Genomic DNA, 20,026 nt, shown 5'->3' with positions numbered 1-20,026 from the left:
CAGGTGATCTCCCGAGGTCTGTGATTCCGTGGTTTATTGTGTGTGCAGCGTACAATGGTATGGTCCTCCCGTGTTCCCTTCCACCCCCCAGCCATCCCCTAAGGGCCCCAGAATGGCAGGGCTGAGAGGCTGCCCTATGGAACACCGACCCAAAAGGTGCAGAAGGAAGAAGCAGGCCTGGCCTCTTGCCCCAGGGGGCCTCAACCACTGTGAACCACCCCTACTCCCACCCCTCCTTCTGTAGGTTGGCGATGGAGCCAGTGTCACTGGGGGTATCTGGGGTTTCCCCAGATGAAGGCTGACCTGAGGTCCCTGCCCTGGGCTGGAGACCAGGAGGGAACTGGGTCGGGGGCTCTCCCTATGATCCAGGCACCCTCCAGCAGGAAGGTGTGGGGCAGGGTGCACAGGCCATGAGAGGCAGAATGAGGGGAACTACTCTCCAGTGCTGGGAAGGGTGGAGGCAGTTTGAGAGCAGCTTTCAAGGCCTGGGTTCAAATCCAACCTTTAATGAGTGAGCCTGGCATTCAACAGCTCAGAGACTCAGTTTCCCCAGTAATAAAAAAAATCTAATTTTAGGGTACTCTGAATTCAGCCTCAACTAACAGTAATCCTCAGTACTTGAAGGACATGGCAATGTGCACATCTGTGTACTATACACACACCCAGCCTCTAGATTCATTGATTAAAGAGGGGGAAGGGTGGGAGAGGTGACTGGTGCAGGGGAAGGGTGACGAGAAGCTAGAGTCCAACCTTGAAGGCTCAAGGCCCCATCCGTGCTGTCTCTCCCACCCCAGCTGGATGACCTGTCTGCAGTGGGGGCAGCCCGGGAGCCCAGGTGTCTGGGTGTGAGGAGGCACCGGCCCCACCCCCGGCTGGGCCTAGCCTAAGGGCACAAGCACGTACCAGAGAGCAGGAGTGTTGTATAATTTATCACAAAGCAGCTCTATTGGAAAAACCCCATCTATATACAGACGTTGTGTGGCCCTGCCCTGGCACAGCTGGTGGGGGGGGGCACCAGGTAGGCAGGTGGCCTGGCAGCTGGCCCGGGGCTCGGGGAGTGGCAGAGGGGACGCTTCCCACCGTGGCTGTCCTCTCCGACTTCTCTGTCCCGCTTGGATCAGCGCCTAATATCTGCCTCTGTCTCCCCTGCTCCCCTTGGCCAAGGGAGTCCCAGGTCCCTGTCCCCTCTGCCCCTGCCCTGCAAAGACTCCAGAAATCAGAGGATTTGTTCATCTGTCTGTCCTGCAGATTATTTGCTTGCCCCAGTTCCTTTCCCCAAAGTGGGTTCTCCGGGAACTCCCTTTCCTATCTCAATCCCTTTATTCTGGATTAAGTGAAAGAGGCCACGTCTAGAATCTGGGGGCCACAGGTGAGGCAAAAGGATCCCCAGCCTGCCCTGGAGAGCAGGAGGCCTCAATTTAGGGGGATGACCAACCTCAGGGCCTGGAATTTGAGCTGAGATGTCCTGCAAGCTGTCATGAGGGTGAGGAAACTTCTCTGGCACGCCAGTGGGGGAGTCTAGGGGGAGGGGGGGGGGACGGGGAGGGGGAGGCCCTCAGATTTTAATCTCCGTCCTGAAGGTCTGCTGGACGTGCTCCGTGTGCGGGTGGCGCCGGGCCCGGATGGTGAGGCTGCCATCCTCCCTCAGGGCAGAGGTCACCGAAGTGGGGTCCACGTCCTCGGGCAGCTGGCACTTGTGAGCGAAGGTGTTCATGACTGTGCCGTCAGCTGCCAGCTGGGGAAGGGGTGACGGGTCAGGGCAGGATGCTCCCCACCCCTGTCCTGCTCCTGTCAGGCCACCGCCCTTTCTCCCTAATCTTACCCCAACCAGGCCCCTACATGCCAGGGCCAGGGGGTTCTAGGCGCAGGTACAGAGGGGCTGGCCAGGGTGGCGGTGGCCGGGACAGCTATAGAAGTGCCCGGGGGAGCTCCAGTGCTTCCGAGGGGTAGGCAGGGGGCTGGGTGGGGCTGCTCAGAGAAGGAGGGGCTCCTTGGCAGAATCAGGAGCTCCCGAGCAACAGAGAAGACAGCATGGAGCAGGGCCGTGCCCTCTTGGGTGCCCAGGCACATCCAATGTCCACCGTGTGGGCTGGACGGGCGGCCCCTCCCCTGTGACTTGGGCAGCACACGGTGTCCGGAGGAGCCTGGTGGCTGAGTCACTGGCGGGGGTTGCAGGGCTGGCACGTGCTGCCCACTGGTCCTGGTGCCCACAGTCCTGGGCTTCCCTGGCAGAGGCACCGGGGGTATCCAGCCTCCCATGCTCGGGAGAGAAAGCCAGGCCAGGGAGGGTCTGGAGGGAGCCTTGGACAGACCCTCCCTGACGGGCAACTGTGGCCGTGGCCCTCTGGGGACAGCACCCCTGTTCAGGCCAGGCCACACCCTCCTCCCCAGTAGAGGCCTCCTGGCAGTCGGCACTCAGGGACCCCAGTGACCCAGTGACCCTGAGACCCGTGAGTGGAGGGAGTGTGGGGTCTGGACTGTGTCTGATCTTGGCCCGCAGGGCCCCTGCCTGGCCTCGGGTGGGGTTCAAGGATCCCACGATGGGGGCTGAACCTCTGGGTGGAGGAGGGAAGATGGGCTTGAAGGGTGTAACGTGGGGGGAGCTTTCCCCCCGCTTTCCAGGTGAGCCCCCCATGGACCCGCATGCCTGCCAGGAATGCTATCCCCACTCAGCTTCCATCCCCATCCTCTCAGCTCGCCCCTCACCTCACCTCACCTCCTCAGGTGCTCTCTGCCTGCGTCCCCCCACCCCCTCCCCTTCCCCTGAGGCTCCCACAGCTGCCCCTAGCTCCCAGAGAAAGGATCTCAGTGCCGTGGGGCAGGGAGAGGGGGGCAGTGTCCCTCTGTAACAGGAGCAAGGTCTCCAGATTGCCCTGGGAGGTTGGGGGGGCAAGAGTCAGGGTCTGGGGTCTCAGCATGGGGCATAGGAGTGGGGATGCCGGGCAGAGGGTATGGGGTGGAACCGGGGTCCAGGCAGGGTGGGCAGGCTCACCTTCTCAGCCCGCACCTCGATGTGGTTGTTGGAGGTGGTGACAATGATGTCTTCAGGTGAGAAGTCACTCACGTCCACTGCAAACTCATAGGCGTCCCCAAGGGTCTTGATGTTGCCCTGCCCCCCGGGACGGGCTGTGGGGAAGGCTGAGCTCAGCGCTGGGCAGACCTGCATCTAGAGCCTGGGTTTCAGGCTCCTCTGGGGCCCTGCCCTCATCCTCGCCTCACCTCCTGCAGCCCACCTGTCCCGCGACGGGGACGGGGATGGGGCCTGACCCAGCACAGGTGAGATGAGTGATGCCCGGAGGCGGGGTGGGGTGGGATGGGGTGGGGTGGGGTGGGTGGGGTGCTTCCCTCCCCATCCAGTCCTCCCGGGCTCCAGTGAGGACCTGGCCGCGGCCCCTGTGTGGCCTTTGGCATCACAGCTGGTCCCCTGGGTCACAACCGTTCCCTGGAGGCCAGCCTGTTCTTGTGGCCACATCTGTCTCTGTGGCCGCATCTGTTCTGGTGGCCGCACACGGCTACGGTCGTGCAGCTGGGCAGCCACATGCAGGGGGCCCCGGAGCAGGTGTCCCCTACCTGTGCGTCTCCCCCTGAGAGCCCTGACAACTTGCCTGGGAAGGCCAGGGGCTCCGAGTGGGGCCGCATGAAGCTGCCAAAATCCTCGGAAAACATGCTCAGGGCTTTCTCCATGGGCGGGTCCTGGGCAGGGAGGGCTCGGGAGGCTGAGGAGGACGAGGACGAGGATGAGGACGAGGACGAGGACGAGGACGAGGAGGAGTGGAAGCTTCTCTCCGCTCTGAAGGTGGAGGAGGTCCTGTGGCTCATCCACGGGCGGGCGGCCGGGCCCTGGCCAGGGGGCAGGGGGACAGGAGAGGGTGTGGGCAGCAGGCTCCGGGGAGCGTGCCGGGCCCCGATTGCCGGTGCTTTATAAGGCCCGACGTCCCGGGCTCGGGGCCAGCCCCTTGTCTCCCGGCTAAATTTAGGCCTCGCCTGGGCCGGGAGGGGGCTGGAAATCCTCTCCGGAGAGGCGGCCCTGCTGACAGTCCAGCACACGCGGCCGGCTGAGCTCACAGCCCAGCATTCCAGGCCGATAACTCCAGCGCGGGGCCTCCGCAGCCTGTCCCCCAGCACTCAGACCCCGTGCCTGCCCCAGGACCCCGTGTGTGTGTGTGTGTGTGTGTGTGTGTGTGTGTGTGTGTGCGCGGTGCCTCTGCCTCCCCCATCAGCCTGGGGCTCTCTAAGGACTCTGCCTCCCCCATCAGACTGCGCGCTTCTTGAGGATAGGGTTTTGTTTCCTGTCCCCTCTCCCCTAAAGTTCCAGTCCTTGGTAAGAGGGGATCTAAGTGGCGGGCAGTCAGGTTGGCGGGGGTCCAAGCCCCTGGCCCCGGGGGACAGCAGGAGACCCAAGGTCAGGAGGTAGGGGAGGGTGGAGGATCCCCACCCCTTGGACCCCTGCGTGAGGTGAGAGACTCCTTCCCTCAGGGCAGATAATGTTTACCCCCATCTCTTAGGAAAGACGGAGACAGCCCTGGGGGGGGGGGGGTAGAATGTGCAGCTGTCCCCCTGCCCGCTCCCACGGGGACCCAGATTCCGTGCTCGCCCTCACCCCACGCTCAGGACATTTGGGGGCCCCAGAGGAGGACGCTGGCGGCCCTTGGCCGGGGTGGGAGTGGGGTCAGGACTCAGGGGAGGACAGCAGACCATTTGATAATTGTCCTTAAAGGTCTAGAAGGTTACGTTGCTGGGGACTGTCTGTGTGACCTCCAGCCCAATGGAGGTGCTCAGAGGCTGTGGTGGCGGGATTCAGCGAGAGGTAAAGGAGATCTCCCCAGGCCACTAGTCCAGCTCCGACCTCCGACCTCCTGGCTGTGAGCTTTCCAGCCCGGCCCATCCCATCCCCACACACCTCTGGGAAAAGAGGTGTTGTTCCCATTTTACAGGCAGGGAAGTGGAGCCTCACCGAGAGGGTGGGGCCTGCACGTGGGTAAGTGGGGGAGCTGGGATTGGGAGCCCGTAGGTCTGATTCAAAGCCCTCCAGGAGGCTGGGTGCCATGGGCGGTGGGGTTTCTGTTCTCTCCAAATCCTTCCTTTCCTGCCCAGACCGGCTGATTCCTCCTCTGCCACGGAGGCCTCCGTGATTGCTGCAGCCACACAGGGGCTCCAGCCCGGATGCCCATCCCAGCACCTGGCACTGTGACATGGTCTTCCTGGGTCTGTGACTTCTCTGCCATGTCCTCACTCCCCTATCAGATTGGGGTGACTACCCCTGGTGTAGGGGTCCACCCATCCCCCCATTAGATTAGAGGCTTCGGAAGATGGGGACTGTTTTTCTTTTCTCTGCTTCTCACAGAACACCACCCTTGGGGGGTGGGGCTCCATCTAGGGGTAATTACTGGTGCCCGTGGTCTGTGGGGTGGGGGCAGGAGCTGAGTGGTCACCGGAGCAAGAGGGGTCTGTCATTCTGGTGGAGGTTCTTGCTGGGCCCGTGTCACCCATCTTGGCCAAGGGGTTCCAGTAGGGCTGCCAGGAAGTTACCAGCATGAGGCAAGATGGAAAGAGGGTAGGGGCGGGGTGGGGGGCCATGAGGCCTCCCGCCCGCCAGGGAAACAGGAGCCAGTGGCTAAATGCAGACACAGTGTCATGGTGCTGAGGGCCTGAGTCACTGCTCCTGGACGTCAGATCCCGTTACCCACCCCCGCCCACCGTTCCTCCTCCCCTTCCTCCTATCCCTGAGGCATCGCCCATAAATGTACTGGATCTACTGACCTCAGTGGCCAGGAAGGACCTCCAAAGGTCATCAGGGCCATCCCCCTGTCTCTGGGCATGCTCTCCCTCCAGATCACAGGGATGATGCACTGCCTTGAATCTCAAACCTGCCAGGGCATCCCAATCACCTGGGGGATCTTTTAACAAATGCAGACTCATCCCTCTGCATCCCAAGATTCTGATTTGGGGTCTTGGGAAGGGACTAAGTATCTGTTCCCCTCAGCTCCCCACACAGCCGGCCCACAGGCCTGTGTTTGGAAACTGCCCATCATTCAGCAGATATTTACTGAAACTTACTATGTGGGGGGCACCGTTCTAGGCTCTGGGGGAGTCATGATGAATGACCGATGAGGAGCCATGACTCCCTGGTGCTCCCAGGGCTGGGAGGTGAGGGTGTGGACATCCAGCAGCAGCCGGCCAGCTGATGCTGGCTGTGGGACTGTAGCCTACAGCTGCCTGGAGCCAGAGGCTGGGGTTTGGGATGTCAACAGGGCAGCCAGTTATCCTGTTACTGTACACGGTCACCAGGTTGGGGTGGCAAGGCGACAGTGGGCCCCGCCCCGCCTCCTACTGCATACACACATGCGCCTATTTTGGATGGACCTGGCTGGGCATCGAGGGTCAGAGAGTGGCTCGGGGTCCCAGGATTTTAACAAGCCACTGAAGGGCCATCATGATTTTCAGAGAGGAGCTTTGTCTGGGGGGAGGGAGAGAGCAGAGTTATCCCAAATCTCTTGCCCAAATCTTTCCAAAAGTGACATCAGACCCAAATCATCTGCTTTGTGCCCAAACCCTTGTCCTGACTGATTAAAGCCACAGGGCCTGTAGGAGCTCTGGGGAGGGGAAAAGCCAGACAGTCTAGATATGGGTCCAGCCTCTTCTGTGTGACTTTAGGTCAGTCGCTATACCTCTCTGACCCTCTGTCACCTGCCCAATGGTGATCCTACCCTTGACTCACAAGGAGGATGGGATGGGAGGGTGAACCGTGTTGCAGATACAAAGGGCCTGGCGTGTGGCTGGCACATAACCTGTGCGTGCTCCCTCACCCTCATGCCCTCACTCCTACCCTCTGCTGGGGCGGGCTGTCTGTGGCATTTACTCAGAAGCGCCCTGGTTTGAGAGGTAGTTCTCTGAGACTTGGGGGGCTGGCCATGAGGGTTGAGATCAAGTTCCTCCCCAGGCCCCAAATTACTGCCCCTGCTCCAGCTCACCGGTCCTCTCCCCACCTCTGAGCAAGGTGGGCAGTGCAGCAGTGCGCAGGCTCTGGAGTCCGGCAAACCCTTCAGGGACTCTAATTTCTTTAAAATGGGATAATAACGGGACGCCTGGGTGGCTCAGTAGTTGAGCGTCTGCTTTTGGTTCAGGTCATGATCCCGGGGTCCTGGGATGGAGGCCCAATCGGGCTCCCTCCAGGGAGCCTGCTTCTCCCTCTGCCTGTGTCTCTGCCTCTCTCTCTGTGTGTCTCTCCCTTTTCTGCTTTTTCAGACCCCTTCCATGTCCAGCTCTGAGAATCCAGGGCCGTGATACTCAGCCCCCGCGGATGACCCCTGCCGTGTGCAGGAGCCTCTCCCTCCCATGTCCCCACCCTGCGGCGTGGGTGAGTGCCACCCTCTGCGGGGCTCCCCTGGGTTCTGGGGAGCTCCGGCTCCTGGTCCCCCTTGGCTGTTCTGGCCTGCATGGCTCAACCGGCCTGGGCAGTTCTGGTTGGTTTGTCAAGGACATTCTTAATGGCCAGGGTAAACCCCGGCAGGGCGGGGAGGGGGGCCCCCCCGGGATGCTGATTGGTGGAGCACATACCTGTTCAGGTGCACCTGGGCTGCCGGCAGAGGCGTCTGTTAGAGGAGGGCCGGCTGGAGCCACAGCAGGGCCTACGGACAGAGGTGAGGGGCTGCTGGGTGTGGAGCCGGGCCTGGATTTGGGTGGAACCTGCCAGCGCCAGGGGCAGGCAGGGCAGGGGCAGGAGGCTGGGGGAGCTGGGAGCCAGCACCTCGTTATAGCCCTCATGGGCTGTTCTCCTGGGTCTGCTGTACACCTGCCTCTGTGGCCTGAGGAGAGAAGAGGGGGCACAGGGGTGCAAATGGGGAGTCAGAGCAGTTCATGGGGACCCTGCGGTGTGAGGGACTCTGAGGGGCAAGGGGATTGCTCTGAGTAGTGGAAGCAGCCAAGTGTGCAAGGAGGATAGGAAGTGGTGTCCACAGCAGGGGGAAGTGAGTTCTGAGGCTTGGGATCCTGTCCTGATCGATCTGCTATTGGACACAGGAACCCCAGCCCCCACCCTGCACCCTAACACACATATGCGCACCCTCAGTGACACCCCCTTAGTGATGAGGACGCACTGGACTATGTCCACTCCTGATAACTCCACACACACCTGCACTCAGGAAAACACCTCTTTTTATGTGGGAAGTAGCAGCGTGGGGAGGGCCATGTGGCAGAGTAAGGGCATTGGAGCAGCTTACCAAGGGTCTGTCTGTCTGTCCGCTCAGCGACCCCATGGAAGAGCTGGTGGGGCTGCGTGAGGGCTCCTCGGGGAGCCCCGTGAGTCTTCGGGAGCTATGGGGCCCGTGTCCCCGCGTCCGCCGAAGCATTCGAGGTGAGAGCTAGGTCCTCTCCCCATGGAAGACCCCTCAGGATATCACCCCTACCCGGACCCCACCTCCCTCACCCACCTTGAAACCCGAGAGCTGCCCTGCCTCCATGTGCCCACCATCTCCGGGTGGCAGGGAGGGAAGGGACCTGTCTGCCTGTCCATCGGCCTGTGGGTCTAGATGTCTGCTCTCGGCCTTTGGGGAAAGTAGCCCCAAAGCCTGATGGCTGTGCTGGGGGCCTTGCTCGGGGCCCAGTGGGTACAGCCTTGCCTGACCAGCACGGCCTGTAGGATAGGCCCACAGGTCTGGAGACAAGGAGGGGTCCTGCTAGACTCCTGTTCTCTAAGCTGTGCCCTGAGGAGACGCTGGAGGAAGCTGTAGCTCGCAGCACACCCTCCCCCTCCCCAGCCGGCCAGTTCAATCTTCCATGAGCCTCCAGTACGGAGTGGGGTGGGGAGGGTGCACAGGTCAAAGGTCCCCTAGCAGGGCCCATAGGCCTGTCACCTTCACTTGCCACGACTCCTGCTTCGCCCCTCCTGAGCAGAGCCCCTTCTCAGCTGCCCTGGACCTGACCCCGTGGCCATAGGCCCACACTGGGGCCTGAGCAGGCCTCCGGGGAAGGGGCTGTCCGTGCCCCGTCCCCAGCCCTGGGCTGTGACCCAGTGTCCCTGCCCTCAGGTGGCCTGGAGTGGCTGAAGCAGAAGCTGTTCCGAGTTGGGGAGGACTGGTACTTCCTGATGACCCTCGGGGTGCTCATGGCTCTGATCAGCTACACCATGAACTTCGCTATCGGGCGTGTGGTCCGAGGTAACCCCTCCCTGACACGCACACCTGCTCTGGACACAGAGTCTCACACACGCTCTCGGGATGCCACATGGGCCGCCAGGTGCATCGCGGGTGGAGGAGGGCTCGGGGTAGGGAGGAGGCCTGGGGCTAGTCCAGGCTTTGCTCTTGGCTTGCTGTGTCGTCCTGGAGAGGCTCCTGCCCCTCTCTGGGCCTCAGTTTCCTCATCGGCACAATGAACAAGAGAGACCTGAATGTTCCCAAGAGCCCTTCTTCTTCTGAGCTCTGTGCCTACCTCTTCCTGCTGCCCCCGATCCTTCTCCCGCCTCCCTCCTTGCTCTCAGCTCAGTAACTCGGGGGGAGGGCACTTGCTTAGACCCCCAGACATAGAACTGCCTTTTCCCATGCTTCAGCGGGCTCTCTCCACCCTGAGATCTCCCGGGAATGGGGGGCACAGGGCAGGAAGGTTCTAACACTCCCCCGGTAGACTTGCTCAGGTGCCATCAGGAGGACCTGCTGTGCACCATGCCCCGGACATCATTTGAGGGCTTTCTCACAATGACCCTATGAGGAGGTCCCACCACTAGCCTATTGGACAGATGAGGAAACAGGCTCACAGAGGTTACGTCACATGCGCAAAGTCATCCAGTAGGTAGTGGCAGCCGCAGGATCTGGATCCAGGGTCCTATTCCTGCCTCCATCTGGGCATCTGCCACTCGCGGGGTGGCCCTGGGCCTCCCGTCTTTGAGCCTCCATTTCCTGGTCAGTGGACACCTGAGGGCCGCAGAGCCTATGACGGCTCCCTGACTCCTCGGTGTCTCCAGCACACAAGTGGCTATACCGGGAGATTGGGGACAGCCACCTGCTCCGGTATCTCTCCTGGACCGTGTACCCTGTGGCCCTGGTCTCCTTCTCCTCCGGCTTCTCCCAGAGCATCACGCCCTTCTCCGGAGGTGAGCCATTTGTCGCGGTGCCCAACCGCGGTGCCTGGTGCCAGAGCCTTTTCATATCCCTCTGGGCTTCTGGGGGGAGGCAGGAAGCAGTGACCCCATTTCACAGCCAGAGAAGCCAGCCTCAGAAGAGTCACGCTGCTTGCCCCAGAGTCACACCGTGAGAAGGCCAGATTTTGACTTTTGGGTCACTGCTGGCCCTACTTCCTTTGCGAGGGCGCCTCTGGGCCGCGACGGGGAGCACTGGTGGCAGGCTCCCCAGGGAGGGGTTCCCGGGGGCGCTCAGCTCCCCCAGGCCTCTCAGCTCTGCCTCCAGCTCCAGGCCAGCACTGGGGAGCTCCAGGGGTGCATCCAGGGGTGGCCTGAGATCCTACCCCGGGTTCCCCCCATTGTGCCATAGCCCCCCAGCTGTGCCATGGGCTCAGCTGGAATGACACATGCAGCTCCTGTCCCCTCTCTGACCCTCAGCTGCCCCATGTGCAAATGAGTTCATGTACCCTAACTCAGGGTTTGGAGGGCCTGACACGATCATGATGCGAAACATTTTGGGCAAGGTGAAATGTTAAGAGTTTAATCTAGGCACTGTCCCTGCTCTTCCCCCTGTCCATCCCCTGCCAAGGTTCCGGAATCCCGGAGCTGAAGACTATCCTGTCAGGCGTGGTGTTGGAGGACTACCTGGATATCAAGAATTTCGGGGCCAAGGTGGCGGGCCTCACCTGCACCCTGGCCACGGGCAGCACCATCTTCCTGGGCAAAGTGGTATGGGCAGGGGCCAGAGCACCCCCACCCCGCCCTGCCCTCTCTGCCTTCTCCCCCAGCCCCACAGAAGCTGAGTCACTGGGGAGGACTCAGGCCAGTGCCTGCCTTCAGGGGTTCAGACCTGGGGACGAGGCAGGTTGGGTCCCCAGAGTGTGACAAGAGAGCTGGGGAGACGGAGGGCAAGGGAGCCATGAGCAGCCGTGTAGGTCTGGATGAGGCTCCCTCTGCACACCCCCCAGCCCTGGGCCCCAAAGGGGGGAGCACGGGCTCTGACTCCCGACCAGAGGCGAGTCCCGTGCCCTGTGCCCACACCTCCCCTGGCAGGGCCCCTTCGTGCACCTGTCTGTGATGATCGCTGCCTACCTGGGCCGTGTGCACATCAAGACGATTGGGGAGTCTGAGGTAATGGGGACAGAGGGCCCCCCTTGGAGGAACGAGAGGGAGGGAAGGGTGGGGGTTGACTCTGAGCCCCAGCCTCGGGATCCCCCCAGAACAAGAGTAAGCAGAACGAGATGCTGGTGGCAGCGGCAGCGGTGGGCGTGGCCACGGTGTTTGCGGCACCCTTCAGTGGTGAGACCCTCCCTCCCGCCCCTCCCTTGCACCCCGGGGCCCCCCACGCCCCTCCTGCCCCCTGGCCCTGCGGATGGCCCCACTCATTCCTCTGTCCAGCTGAGAGCCCTGGAGGAGGGGTGGGCGCTAATTCAGGTCTCAGTTCTTCCTGCAAGTCCTTTGAGGGCACAGCCACCCCAGGGTGGGGTGGAGGTGGGTGTCAGGACGCCTCCGGGTTACATCAGGCAGACTTGGGGTTGAGGTCCAGCTCCCCCGTGTCACCCTGGCCCAGTGAGTTCAGCTCTCTGAGCCTCGTCTCCTTGTCTGTGAAATGGGGATAATTGGCCCACGCCACGGGGCTGCTGGAGGGATTGAGACAGCCCAGGAGGGCACATCCAGGTGTGCTCTCTGGGCTCCTGCCTGCCCTCCCTCACTCCGCTCAGGCCCAAAGAGGGGGTGGGGGTAGCCCCGTCTGTGCAGGGCTGTAGGGGAACAGGACCGGAGGGGCCAGGGCGCTGGGATGGATGGAGTGGGGCTCTGTCTAAGCTCCGCATCACCTTCAGGCGTCCTGTTCAGCATTGAGGTCATGTCTTCCCACTTCTCCGTCTGGGATTACTGGAGGGGCTTCTTCGCTGCCACCTGCGGGGCCTTCATGTTCCGCCTCCTGGCCGTCTTCAACAGCGAGCAGGGTGCGTCCCCCGCAGACCGCTTGACCCATACTGGGCGTGGAAGGGCAGGGGGCCCCGAGAGTACAGGGGGGCAGAGGGGAACAAGGCGACAAGGGCTGGTTGTTGGGGCCTTGAATGCCAGGTAAGGGTATTTGGGGCAGAACTTAGCACCCCCTCCACACTCCTGCTTGTTAAGTCTGGGACTTGGGTTTGGCTGGGGTTGGGCCTCGGGCCCTGATCATTGCCCTCCTTCCCCAGAGACCATCACCTCCCTCTACAAGACCAATTTCAGGGTGGATGTTCCCTTCGACCTGCCAGAGATCTTCTTTTTTGTGGCACTGGGGTGAGTGAGCGCCTTGGGCCCCTTGGGAGCCCAGCTGGGGGCCGCTCTGGTTCCTGGGACGGGCTCTGGACTCCCCTTCCCTCTGCAGGGCCATCTGTGGTATCCTGAGCTGCGCTTACCTCTTCTGTCAGCGAACATTCCTTGGTTTTGTCAAGACCAACCGGGTCACCTCCAAGCTGCTGGCCACCAGGTGGGCTCTGGGCAGGGACTGGGGACCTCTCAGGGAGGACGACCCCCCCAGCCTCCTGAGCCCACAGCTCCCACTCTCTGTTCTGTCATCCTCCTGCGGAGCCCCCCGAGCCTTCCTAGTCCACACCCCACTTATGAAGCCCTTACACCCCCTAACACTCCACAATCACCGCCCCCCAGCTTGTGGAGCTACCAGCCCCTCCATGTGCTCCCCAGTCCCCCTGAGTCCTCCGTCGCAGGCTTGCAGCCCACACAAATCCCTACTCTCCCACAGAGCCTGCAGCCCTAATTGAGCCCTGCCCCTCCCCAAACTTTGCCTGCCCCCTGCCATTGGCATCCGCCCAGGCTGCCACACATGGCTCCCCATGGCCTGCTGGGGCTCCGTCCCCAACTCTCCAATCAGCTGGGTTGTGGGGGGCAGGCTGACCCCCACAGGCTTCTTTCCCTGGGCGGGGAGTGGGGCTGGCCTGTGTCCCCCCCCCCCCCCCCCCCCCGCTCCGGTTTCTGCCTCAGTGCGGCCCTTGGTGTGTGGGGGCCTGCTCCTGCCCGGTGCCCCCTCCATGGGGTGGGGGAAGAAGAGGGCTGGCCTGGAGCTTACCCCCCACCCCCCCACCGCCCCACAGCAAACCTCTGTATTCCGCCCTGGCGGCCTTGGTTCTGGCCTCCATCACCTACCCCCCTGGCGTGGGCCGCTTCCTGGCCTCTCGGGTAAGGGGCGCTGGGCTGGGGCGGCGGGAGTGGGGAGCTCCCATCGGTTACCCACACTGTGCCCGGCATCTCGCTTCATCTGTAAGGCGAAGCCTGTGGGGCATCCTCACGTTCCAGATGAGGACACTGCAGCCCCGGGCAGGGGGGAGGAGGGAAGGGGGCGGAGGGTCAGAGCCCTTCCCAAGGAGGGAAGTAGCAGAGGAGGCTTTGAGGCGGGCTCGGGGTGCGGGGTGGCAGGAAGGCTGCAGGGTTCCGGCCCGTCCCCCGCACCAGCTGTCCATGAGGGAGCATCTGGACTCACTGTTCGACAACCACTCGTGGGCGCTGATGACCAGGAACTCATCCCCGCCCTGGCCCCAGGAGCTCGACCCCCAGAACCTGTGGTTTGAATGGTACCACCCGCGCTTCACCATCTTTGGGACCCTCACCTTCTTTCTGGTTATGAAGGTGGGTGCCGGGGCCCCCGGGGTTGTGCAGAGTGAGGCCGGCCTTGGACGGGGTGGGGAGCCGTGCCTCCCATTGCGTGGGCGCCCGGGCCTTCCACCCAGGCTGCCTGACCTGCCTCCGGCCAGCTCTGACCGGGCCAAGTGGCTGGGGTTCTGAGCCTCGGTTTCCTCATCTTTCAAATGGGAGAGTCGCTGTGCCTACCTCAAAGGGAAGGTTGAAAGGCAAGAAAGGAAAGCCCTTGGCGAGGTGCCAGGCACACAGCAGGCTCTTTGTCGGGGTGGGTTTCCTGCCTTGGGTCAGTGCCCGGCCTGGACAGCCTCCTCCCTGGGCAAGTGCCCCGTCCCCTGGCCATCCCCCTCTCGGCCGCTCTCGTCCAGTTGCCTCTAACCTCTGCTGCTCCCGCAGTTCTGGATGCTGATTCTGGCCACCACCATCCCGATGCCCGCTGGGTACTTCATGCCCATATTCATCTTCGGTGAGCCTGGGGTTCCCGGGGTCTGCGATGATCAGGGTTACTGGGCCATGGTTCCTGGCTCTCTCCCTCCCCCCCACCCCGTCAGATGGTACTGACGCTGGTCCCCAGGCACGGAGGGGTGTGGGGGCCACGTCAGCCTGGCTCCCCCACCTCCCCCTTTCTGTGGCCAGGAGCTGCCATCGGGCGCCTCATAGGGGAGGCCCTTGCTCTCGCCTTCCCCGAGGGCATCGTGGCCGGAGGGGTCACCAACCCCATCATGCCTGGGGGGTACGCCCTGGCAGGTGAGTGGGCTGGGTCCACCCCCAGAGGGCAGACTTTGGGGGACTGAGGGGCAGGGCACCAAATGAGCCCCCTCCCCTGAGCCCCCGTTATTCCCTCCAGCTCCTGTCTTGTCCCTGGTTTCCCATCCTCTCCCTCACATGCCCCCCCTCCCCGAGCCCAGGCCCCAGGGCACCTCCAGCAGTGGACAGGTCCCCCCAGCGCGAGGCCCCCTGCCCTCCGCGTGAGGCTGGCCTCTGGCCTAAGCCACCCACCCTGGCTCTGCCCCTGGCAGGGGCTGCGGCCTTCTCGGGGGCCGTGACCCACACCATCTCCACGGCGCTGCTGGCCTTCGAGCTGACGGGCCAGATCGTACACGCACTGCCCGTGTTGATGGCCGTGCTGGCGGCCAACGCCATCGCCCAGAGCTGCCAGCCCTCCTTCTACGACGGCACCATCATCGTCAAGAAGCTGCCATACCTTCCATGGATCCGAGGCCGAAAAATCAGGTGAGAGGAGCCCACGTTGCTCTGGCTGATGAGGGTGAAGGCCTCCTCACCACCCCCGCAGAAAACCTCACTGTGGTGGACCTTGGACATGGGGGGGCCTGGAAGGGGCCAGCACACAGCCACGTCGTCTCCACTCTCTCCAGCTCCCTGCATGCCCCTGGGCAAGTGCTTGGACCCCTGGCCTCAGTGTCTCATTGGTCATCAGTCTGTCTACACAACAGGACAGCTGTTGCCCGTTTGCTGGACACTGGGGCACAGAGAGGTGCCGCGCCTTGCCCCTGTCACACAGAGTCAGCACCAGATCTGGGAGGTCCCCTCCTCTCTCCCACTCCTGCTCTGCTGTCCTTGCTGGGACGTTGGGGGCTGGAATCAGGCTTTGGAATCCCGCTTGGCCAGGCAGGACGAGAGCCGCCTGTTCCCGGAGAAGCAGGACTAAGAGGCTCTGAGAGTCTCAGGTCCCAGGCCCAGCTCCAAGCGTGTGCAAGCCGTCACCTTGGTGCACACCTTAGTTTCTCCATCTGTAAAATGGGAGTGGCGGCTCCAGTGATTTTCAAACTTTAAAACTTTCTTTTCCTCTTTTGCCATAAAATGTTTCTTCAAACAAAACTCTCCAGGGAAGGCTGCTGAGTAAAACAGACCGGAGCGGAGCCGGTCTTGGGGGTGATGGGGGTTCGGGGGCTGGGAATCCAGAGCCAGGCCATGGGTGAGCTGTCCCCAAGTTCCTCCCCACCTTGGGGTTCCAGGAGCTGCTCATCCTAGGACTCTCTCAGCGCCTGCCCACACCCAAGAACCAGCCCCACCAGCCAGGTACCCCTGCCTCATCCTGAGGTCCGGAGATCCCCTCGCTCCAGGACCTGAGGGGAGCACCCGTCTGCCTGCAGCTCCCACCGTGTGATTGTGGAGCACTTCATGAACCGTACCATCGCCACGCTGGCCAAGGACACGCCGCTGGAGGAAGTGGCCAGGATCGTGACCTCCACAGACATGGCCAAGTTCTTCCTGGTGGAGAGCACAGGTGCCCAGCAGGAAGGGGGGAGCACGGGTAGGGAGGGGACATTCCCTCTACTTTTGTCTTTGGCCTTCGAGGGTCAGGTCCAGGAGGGGGGAAGCAGGGCATTGGACCTGCTAGTCACCTGGATCTGAACCTTATCTCTGCAACGGTGCACCTGTGGGCAGGTCATTTCACCTTTCTGAGCCTCAGTTTCCTCGCTGGTAAAATGGAGACAATGACCTCCCTAACTTGGGGTGGTTGACGTGTTTAAAAGAGATGAGAGGAGGCTTGTAAGGCACTCCATGGGTAGCTTTAGGAATTCTAGAAGCCAGGCCTGGTGTGCTTGGGAGTGGGGGTAAAATGATGGGAACATGAGGTGTCGAAAGACTCCTTACCTGGGCCTCTCCTTCAAGCATTCCTCAGCTAACTCATCTCTCCTGAAACCCTGTTGCCATGAGAAAAATGTCTTTTTAAAGAAAAATGAATGGGTGCTTTTGTGGAAAGGACGCACAAGCTGAATCTCGGGGAACTATCTAGTGAGAGCCTCATTTCTCCATTGGGACAAGTACAGTAAGAATAAGAAAGATTTGGGTGGAGGGAGGCAGCCATGTCCACTCAGGGCCGCTGTCAGCCCACATGTGCAAGGTACGCACTTGGAAGGCATAGAACAGCTGGATTTTGAGTCCTACTCATCCTTTGGGCAGTTACCTTGTTCAGTGAGCAACCTGCCCAACCGTATGGGTTACCCCTCATATCTCCTCCCCCTCAAGAGGCCATAAAGCCATTTATGAGCAGCAGAACCATGGGCAAACCCTGTAAGCTCTCTGAAGTGCAGTTTCCCCACCTGGGAAATAGAGACCAGCATGGAGTTGTCAGAGGTTCTCATCCCAAATGCCAGGCCCTCTCCCCACTCAGATTGGGATACAGTTAACATTATCCCACAGAATACACCAAATATGCCATTTTGGAAATATTTGCATATGGATGACTCCTCCAAGAGGCTTGACCTCCTGGAACAAAGACAAAACTGGCCTCTAAGACAAAGTCTGCTTCTACCCTTAGAGCCACAGGAAGCAAAGAGCTCCCCCACCAGCACAGGCCCAGGCTATGGGACCCTGATGCTCACCGAGAAATTGTTGTTGTTTTTTAACGGGAGAGCATCTCTGCGTCTAGCTGTGAGGTTTTGATTTTACCTGACAAGAAGGAAAAATGCCAGGCTGCCCCCTCAGAACCTGCCAACTCCGGTGATAGCCCGGAGTGAGGCTTGCCAAGCCCTCAGCCCACAGTAGGACCTCAGAGCATGATGGCCTTCGGGGTTCACACTTCCACCGGGCTGAGACACATGTGAAATTTTTGGTGGGAAATGAGGGGCAAAGCCCAAGCCTGACGCATGGATGTCTTCATGCAGTGTCCCAAACCCGCTCCTGCCTTGAGACCCTGCCGCATGGGGAATCAGGGTGGGCAGGTGACCTCTCGGCCCCCTGGCAGCCTTACCCAGCCGCCCTCAATTACCCCACCTCCACACCAGAAGCTCAGTGACCTGGGGCAGGATGATTAACCTCTCCGTGTCTCTGAGCCTCAGCTTCCTCTTCTGAAAATGCGCGGCAATAGCTCCCGACCCAGAGGGCTGCTGTAGGTTCCTGAGGGACATGGGAATGCCTGGTACGGTTCTTGGCACATAGTCGCTGCCCAGTAAATGTGTCTTCTTCCTAATGTGGCTCTCTCCCTCTCCGCTTGTGCAGAGTCTCAGATCCTGGTGGGCACAGTGGGAAGGGCCCACTTGGTGCAGGCACTCCAGGCTGAGCCACCTTCCTGGGCTTCAGGACGCCAGGTGAGTACTCGTATGGGGTGTCAGGATGGGGAGTGGTGAGCAGGGGAGTGAGGGGGACGCCTTGGGGAAGGGTGGTTTGAGAGGGACAGCCTGGAGGAGGCAGAGGCTGGCCCAGGGCCCCATAATCCTTCCCCCACCCCCAGCGGTGCCTCCAGGACATCTTGGCAGGGGGCTGTCCCCTGGAGCCAGTGACCCTGCAGCTGACCCCGGAGACCTCTCTGCACCAGGTAATGGGTTCGGGCAGACAATGACAGTGGGATAAAGGGGAAGAGCCCAAGAGGGGAATTTAGGGTCTAGCTTTCTTGGCACCCTGTGGCTCTCTGGGTCTGTATCCTCATCTGTAGAATGAGCAGAGTGGTCCTTGTCCTCTCTGTCCCTCATTCCTAGGGATCTTGGGATGATGCAAAGACTAGGGGGGAGGGAGAGCTTGGGTGGAGAGAGACAGTAGTTAAAAATATGTTTTTGCATATGAGGGTCCATGTGGGTCTCAATTTCAGGTCTCCTACATTCTCCCTGTGTGATCCATGTGGGCAATTACCTGGTCACTCCGAATGCTGATCCCTCCCTACCCTGCACAACAGGGGCTTTGGCACATGGGGTTGGGAGGGGCACAAGCAGGTTGAGGACCGTGCAGGTGGCCTCAGCTCCTCTGTGGAGCCCGATGATCTCCCTAAATAAACCGGTCCTGTCCATTGGTCCCTCGTGTGGACTCTGGAGACCCCAGGTGGCCGCAGAGGACATTGCGGGCCCAGGTCCATTACTACGCCCCGCCCCTTTCCCAGGCTCTAAGACAGGGGCGTGGGGACAGAGGCCTGGCTGGAGCCTCCACCTCGGCTCACAGCCCTGGGCGTGGGAGATACTGAAGCCAGGGGTGTGGACTGAGCACCACTCGTCCTCTGACGTTTCTGACCACTCCTCCTCCAGGCACACAACCTCTTTGAGCTGTTGAACCTTCAGTCCCTCCCTGTGACGTCTCTGGGCAGAGCTGTGGGCTCCGTGTCTTGGGTGGAGGTACGAGGGCCCCAGGGTCAGAGCCAGGCAGAGGAGCCATCCTTCAGCAGGTGGGGTGGCTGTGTTGGGGGGGACACCAGTATCCTCCCATCCAAATTTAGAGAGGCCTCATTGGATTCTGACGAGCCCCACTTTTTGGCCTAGAGAGCCTGGCCGTGGTTTTGTGGCCCCTGGCCAGCCCCGCCATTCCCTGGGCCTAAATGATCCCATCTGTGCAGTGGGGAGGCCCTGGCTTTAACATCTACCCCCGAATCAACCCTGAGGGCAGCCAGACAATGCTGGAATCCCCACTCTCAGCCTCCCCTACACCCTCCCTCCCCCAAACCCCTCTTTCTCTGTTCTAGTTGAAGAAAGCAATTTCTAACCTGACAAACCCGCCAGCCCCAAAGTGAGCCAGCCCAGCAAGATGAAACAGGGTGGCCCGGCCGCCCTGGTGAAGGAGATGGGGCAGGGACCCTGCGCCTCCTCCCCCATCACCACAGCCCCTCCCCTCCAGCCCGGCTCAGTTCCTCCTCGGGGAAGCAGGCAGCGCTCACCATGCTCCATCCTGGGTGGCACGAAGCGCTCCATCCCGCAAAGGACAAATCCCACACTGGACCGAGCAGGATGCGAGACCGCAGAAAGCCTGTGGACACTGGGTGCTCATTGAAGAGTCACCAAGTCCACAGTGAAGACATTGGTGTACGGCTGTCACCGAGGGTGGGCACAGATGCCCTGTGAGGGCTGTGGGACTCCCAACCAGAGGCTCCAGAGAAAAATAAAGCTGGTTCCCGGAGCTGTAGATCCTCTCCCAGCTCTGAGGGTGTGGACCGATGTGTGCGGGCCCTGGGCGAGCTCTTGGGGCCCCCTGGTGGCCACGTAGGCATCGCAGGCCTGGGACCCTGGCTTCCCACGGCTGGCCTGTGCCCCCTCCGTGGCTGGGAGACAGGGTAGGAGACCAGGCCCCCCACCAGGTCTTATGCTGCTTGTCCTCATGTATAGGAAGGACCTTCTGGGCCCCAGTGGCTCAGCGGTTTAGCGCCACCTTTGGCCCAGGGTCTGATCCTGGAGACCCGGGATCGAGTCCCTTGTTGGGCTCCTTGCATGGAGCCTGCTTCTCCCTCTGCCTGTGTCTCTGCCTCTCTCTCTCTGTCTCTTATGAATGAATAAGTAAAATCTTAAAAAAAAAAAAAAGAAGGACCCTCACCCAAGCAACAGCTCACCTGGC

General features: G+C 61.4%; 2 protein-coding genes and 1 long non-coding RNA gene across 5 annotated transcripts; 1 reads left to right on the top strand and 2 right to left on the bottom strand.

Moving 5' to 3' along the window:
• Positions 1-16: 16 nt before the first annotated feature.
• On the bottom strand, positions 17-3,919 carry HSPB7 (heat shock protein family B (small) member 7). Its single transcript, XM_038531891.1, has 3 exons — positions 3,606-3,919; positions 2,993-3,126; positions 17-1,735 (listed from the first exon to the last, which is right to left on the bottom strand). The coding sequence occupies exons 1-3, from the start codon at positions 3,817-3,819 to the stop codon at positions 1,556-1,558; spliced, it is 528 nt and encodes a 175-aa protein (XP_038387819.1). The 5' UTR covers positions 3,820-3,919; the 3' UTR covers positions 17-1,555.
• Positions 3,261-19,612, top strand: CLCNKA (chloride voltage-gated channel Ka). Of its 2 annotated transcripts, none has more exons than XM_038531883.1 (22): positions 3,261-3,276; positions 7,246-7,357; positions 7,566-7,640; positions 8,247-8,353; positions 9,027-9,155; positions 9,956-10,084; positions 10,701-10,840; positions 11,165-11,242; positions 11,332-11,410; positions 11,953-12,078; positions 12,316-12,400; positions 12,489-12,590; positions 13,213-13,297; positions 13,571-13,744; positions 14,150-14,219; positions 14,390-14,500; positions 14,773-14,986; positions 15,868-16,001; positions 17,720-17,808; positions 17,952-18,035; positions 18,733-18,819; positions 19,164-19,612. In XM_038531883.1, exons 4-22 carry the CDS (start codon positions 8,254-8,256, stop codon positions 19,209-19,211), a joined length of 2,064 nt encoding a protein of 687 aa, XP_038387811.1. In that variant the 5' UTR covers positions 3,261-3,276; positions 7,246-7,357; positions 7,566-7,640; positions 8,247-8,253; the 3' UTR covers positions 19,212-19,612. The 2 variants fall into 2 exon arrangements, with proteins under 2 accessions (XP_038387811.1, XP_038387810.1); XM_038531882.1 differs by lacking the exon at positions 3,261-3,276 and adding an exon at positions 4,173-4,321.
• Positions 13,102-19,101, bottom strand: LOC119876084. 2 transcript variants are annotated; one of them, XR_005356140.1, is made up of 5 exons: positions 17,518-19,101; positions 16,373-16,422; positions 14,958-15,504; positions 13,599-14,241; positions 13,102-13,423 (listed from the first exon to the last, which is right to left on the bottom strand). It is a non-coding gene; the product is annotated as an uncharacterized LOC119876084 (long non-coding RNA). The 2 variants fall into 2 exon arrangements; XR_005356141.1 differs by having other exon boundaries at positions 17,537-19,101.
• Positions 19,613-20,026: the final 414 nt, after the last annotated feature.

The sequence above is a fragment of the Canis lupus genome, chromosome 2 (assembly GCF_011100685.1).
Source record: "Canis lupus familiaris isolate Mischka breed German Shepherd chromosome 2, alternate assembly UU_Cfam_GSD_1.0, whole genome shotgun sequence".
Taxonomy (NCBI): domain Eukaryota; kingdom Metazoa; phylum Chordata; class Mammalia; order Carnivora; family Canidae; genus Canis; species Canis lupus.
This window is presented reverse-complemented; position numbering and strand designations above follow the sequence as displayed.

What these genes read in the sequence shown, in the direction of transcription:
- HSPB7 (XM_038531891.1), bottom strand. Translation starts at nt 3,819, where the DNA reads ATGAGCCACAGGACCTCCTCCACCTTCAGAGCGGAGAGAAGCTTCCAC. An exon ending in GGAGCCCCTGGCCTTCCCAG is followed by an intron (nt 3,127 to 3,605) that starts GCAAGTTGTCAG and finishes CCTTCCCCACAG; the next exon opens with CCCGTCCCGGGGGGCAGGGC. An exon ending in TCGAGGTGCGGGCTGAGAAG is followed by an intron (nt 1,736 to 2,992) that starts GTGAGCCTGCCC and finishes CCCCTTCCCCAG; the next exon opens with CTGGCAGCTGACGGCACAGT.
- CLCNKA (XM_038531883.1), top strand. Translation starts at nt 8,254, where the DNA reads ATGGAAGAGCTGGTGGGGCTGCGTGAGGGCTCCTCGGGGAGCCCCGTG. An exon ending in AGACGATTGGGGAGTCTGAG is followed by an intron (nt 11,243 to 11,331) that starts GTAATGGGGACA and finishes GGATCCCCCCAG; the next exon opens with AACAAGAGTAAGCAGAACGA. An exon ending in TTCTTTTTTGTGGCACTGGG is followed by an intron (nt 12,401 to 12,488) that starts GTGAGTGAGCGC and finishes TTCCCTCTGCAG; the next exon opens with GGCCATCTGTGGTATCCTGA.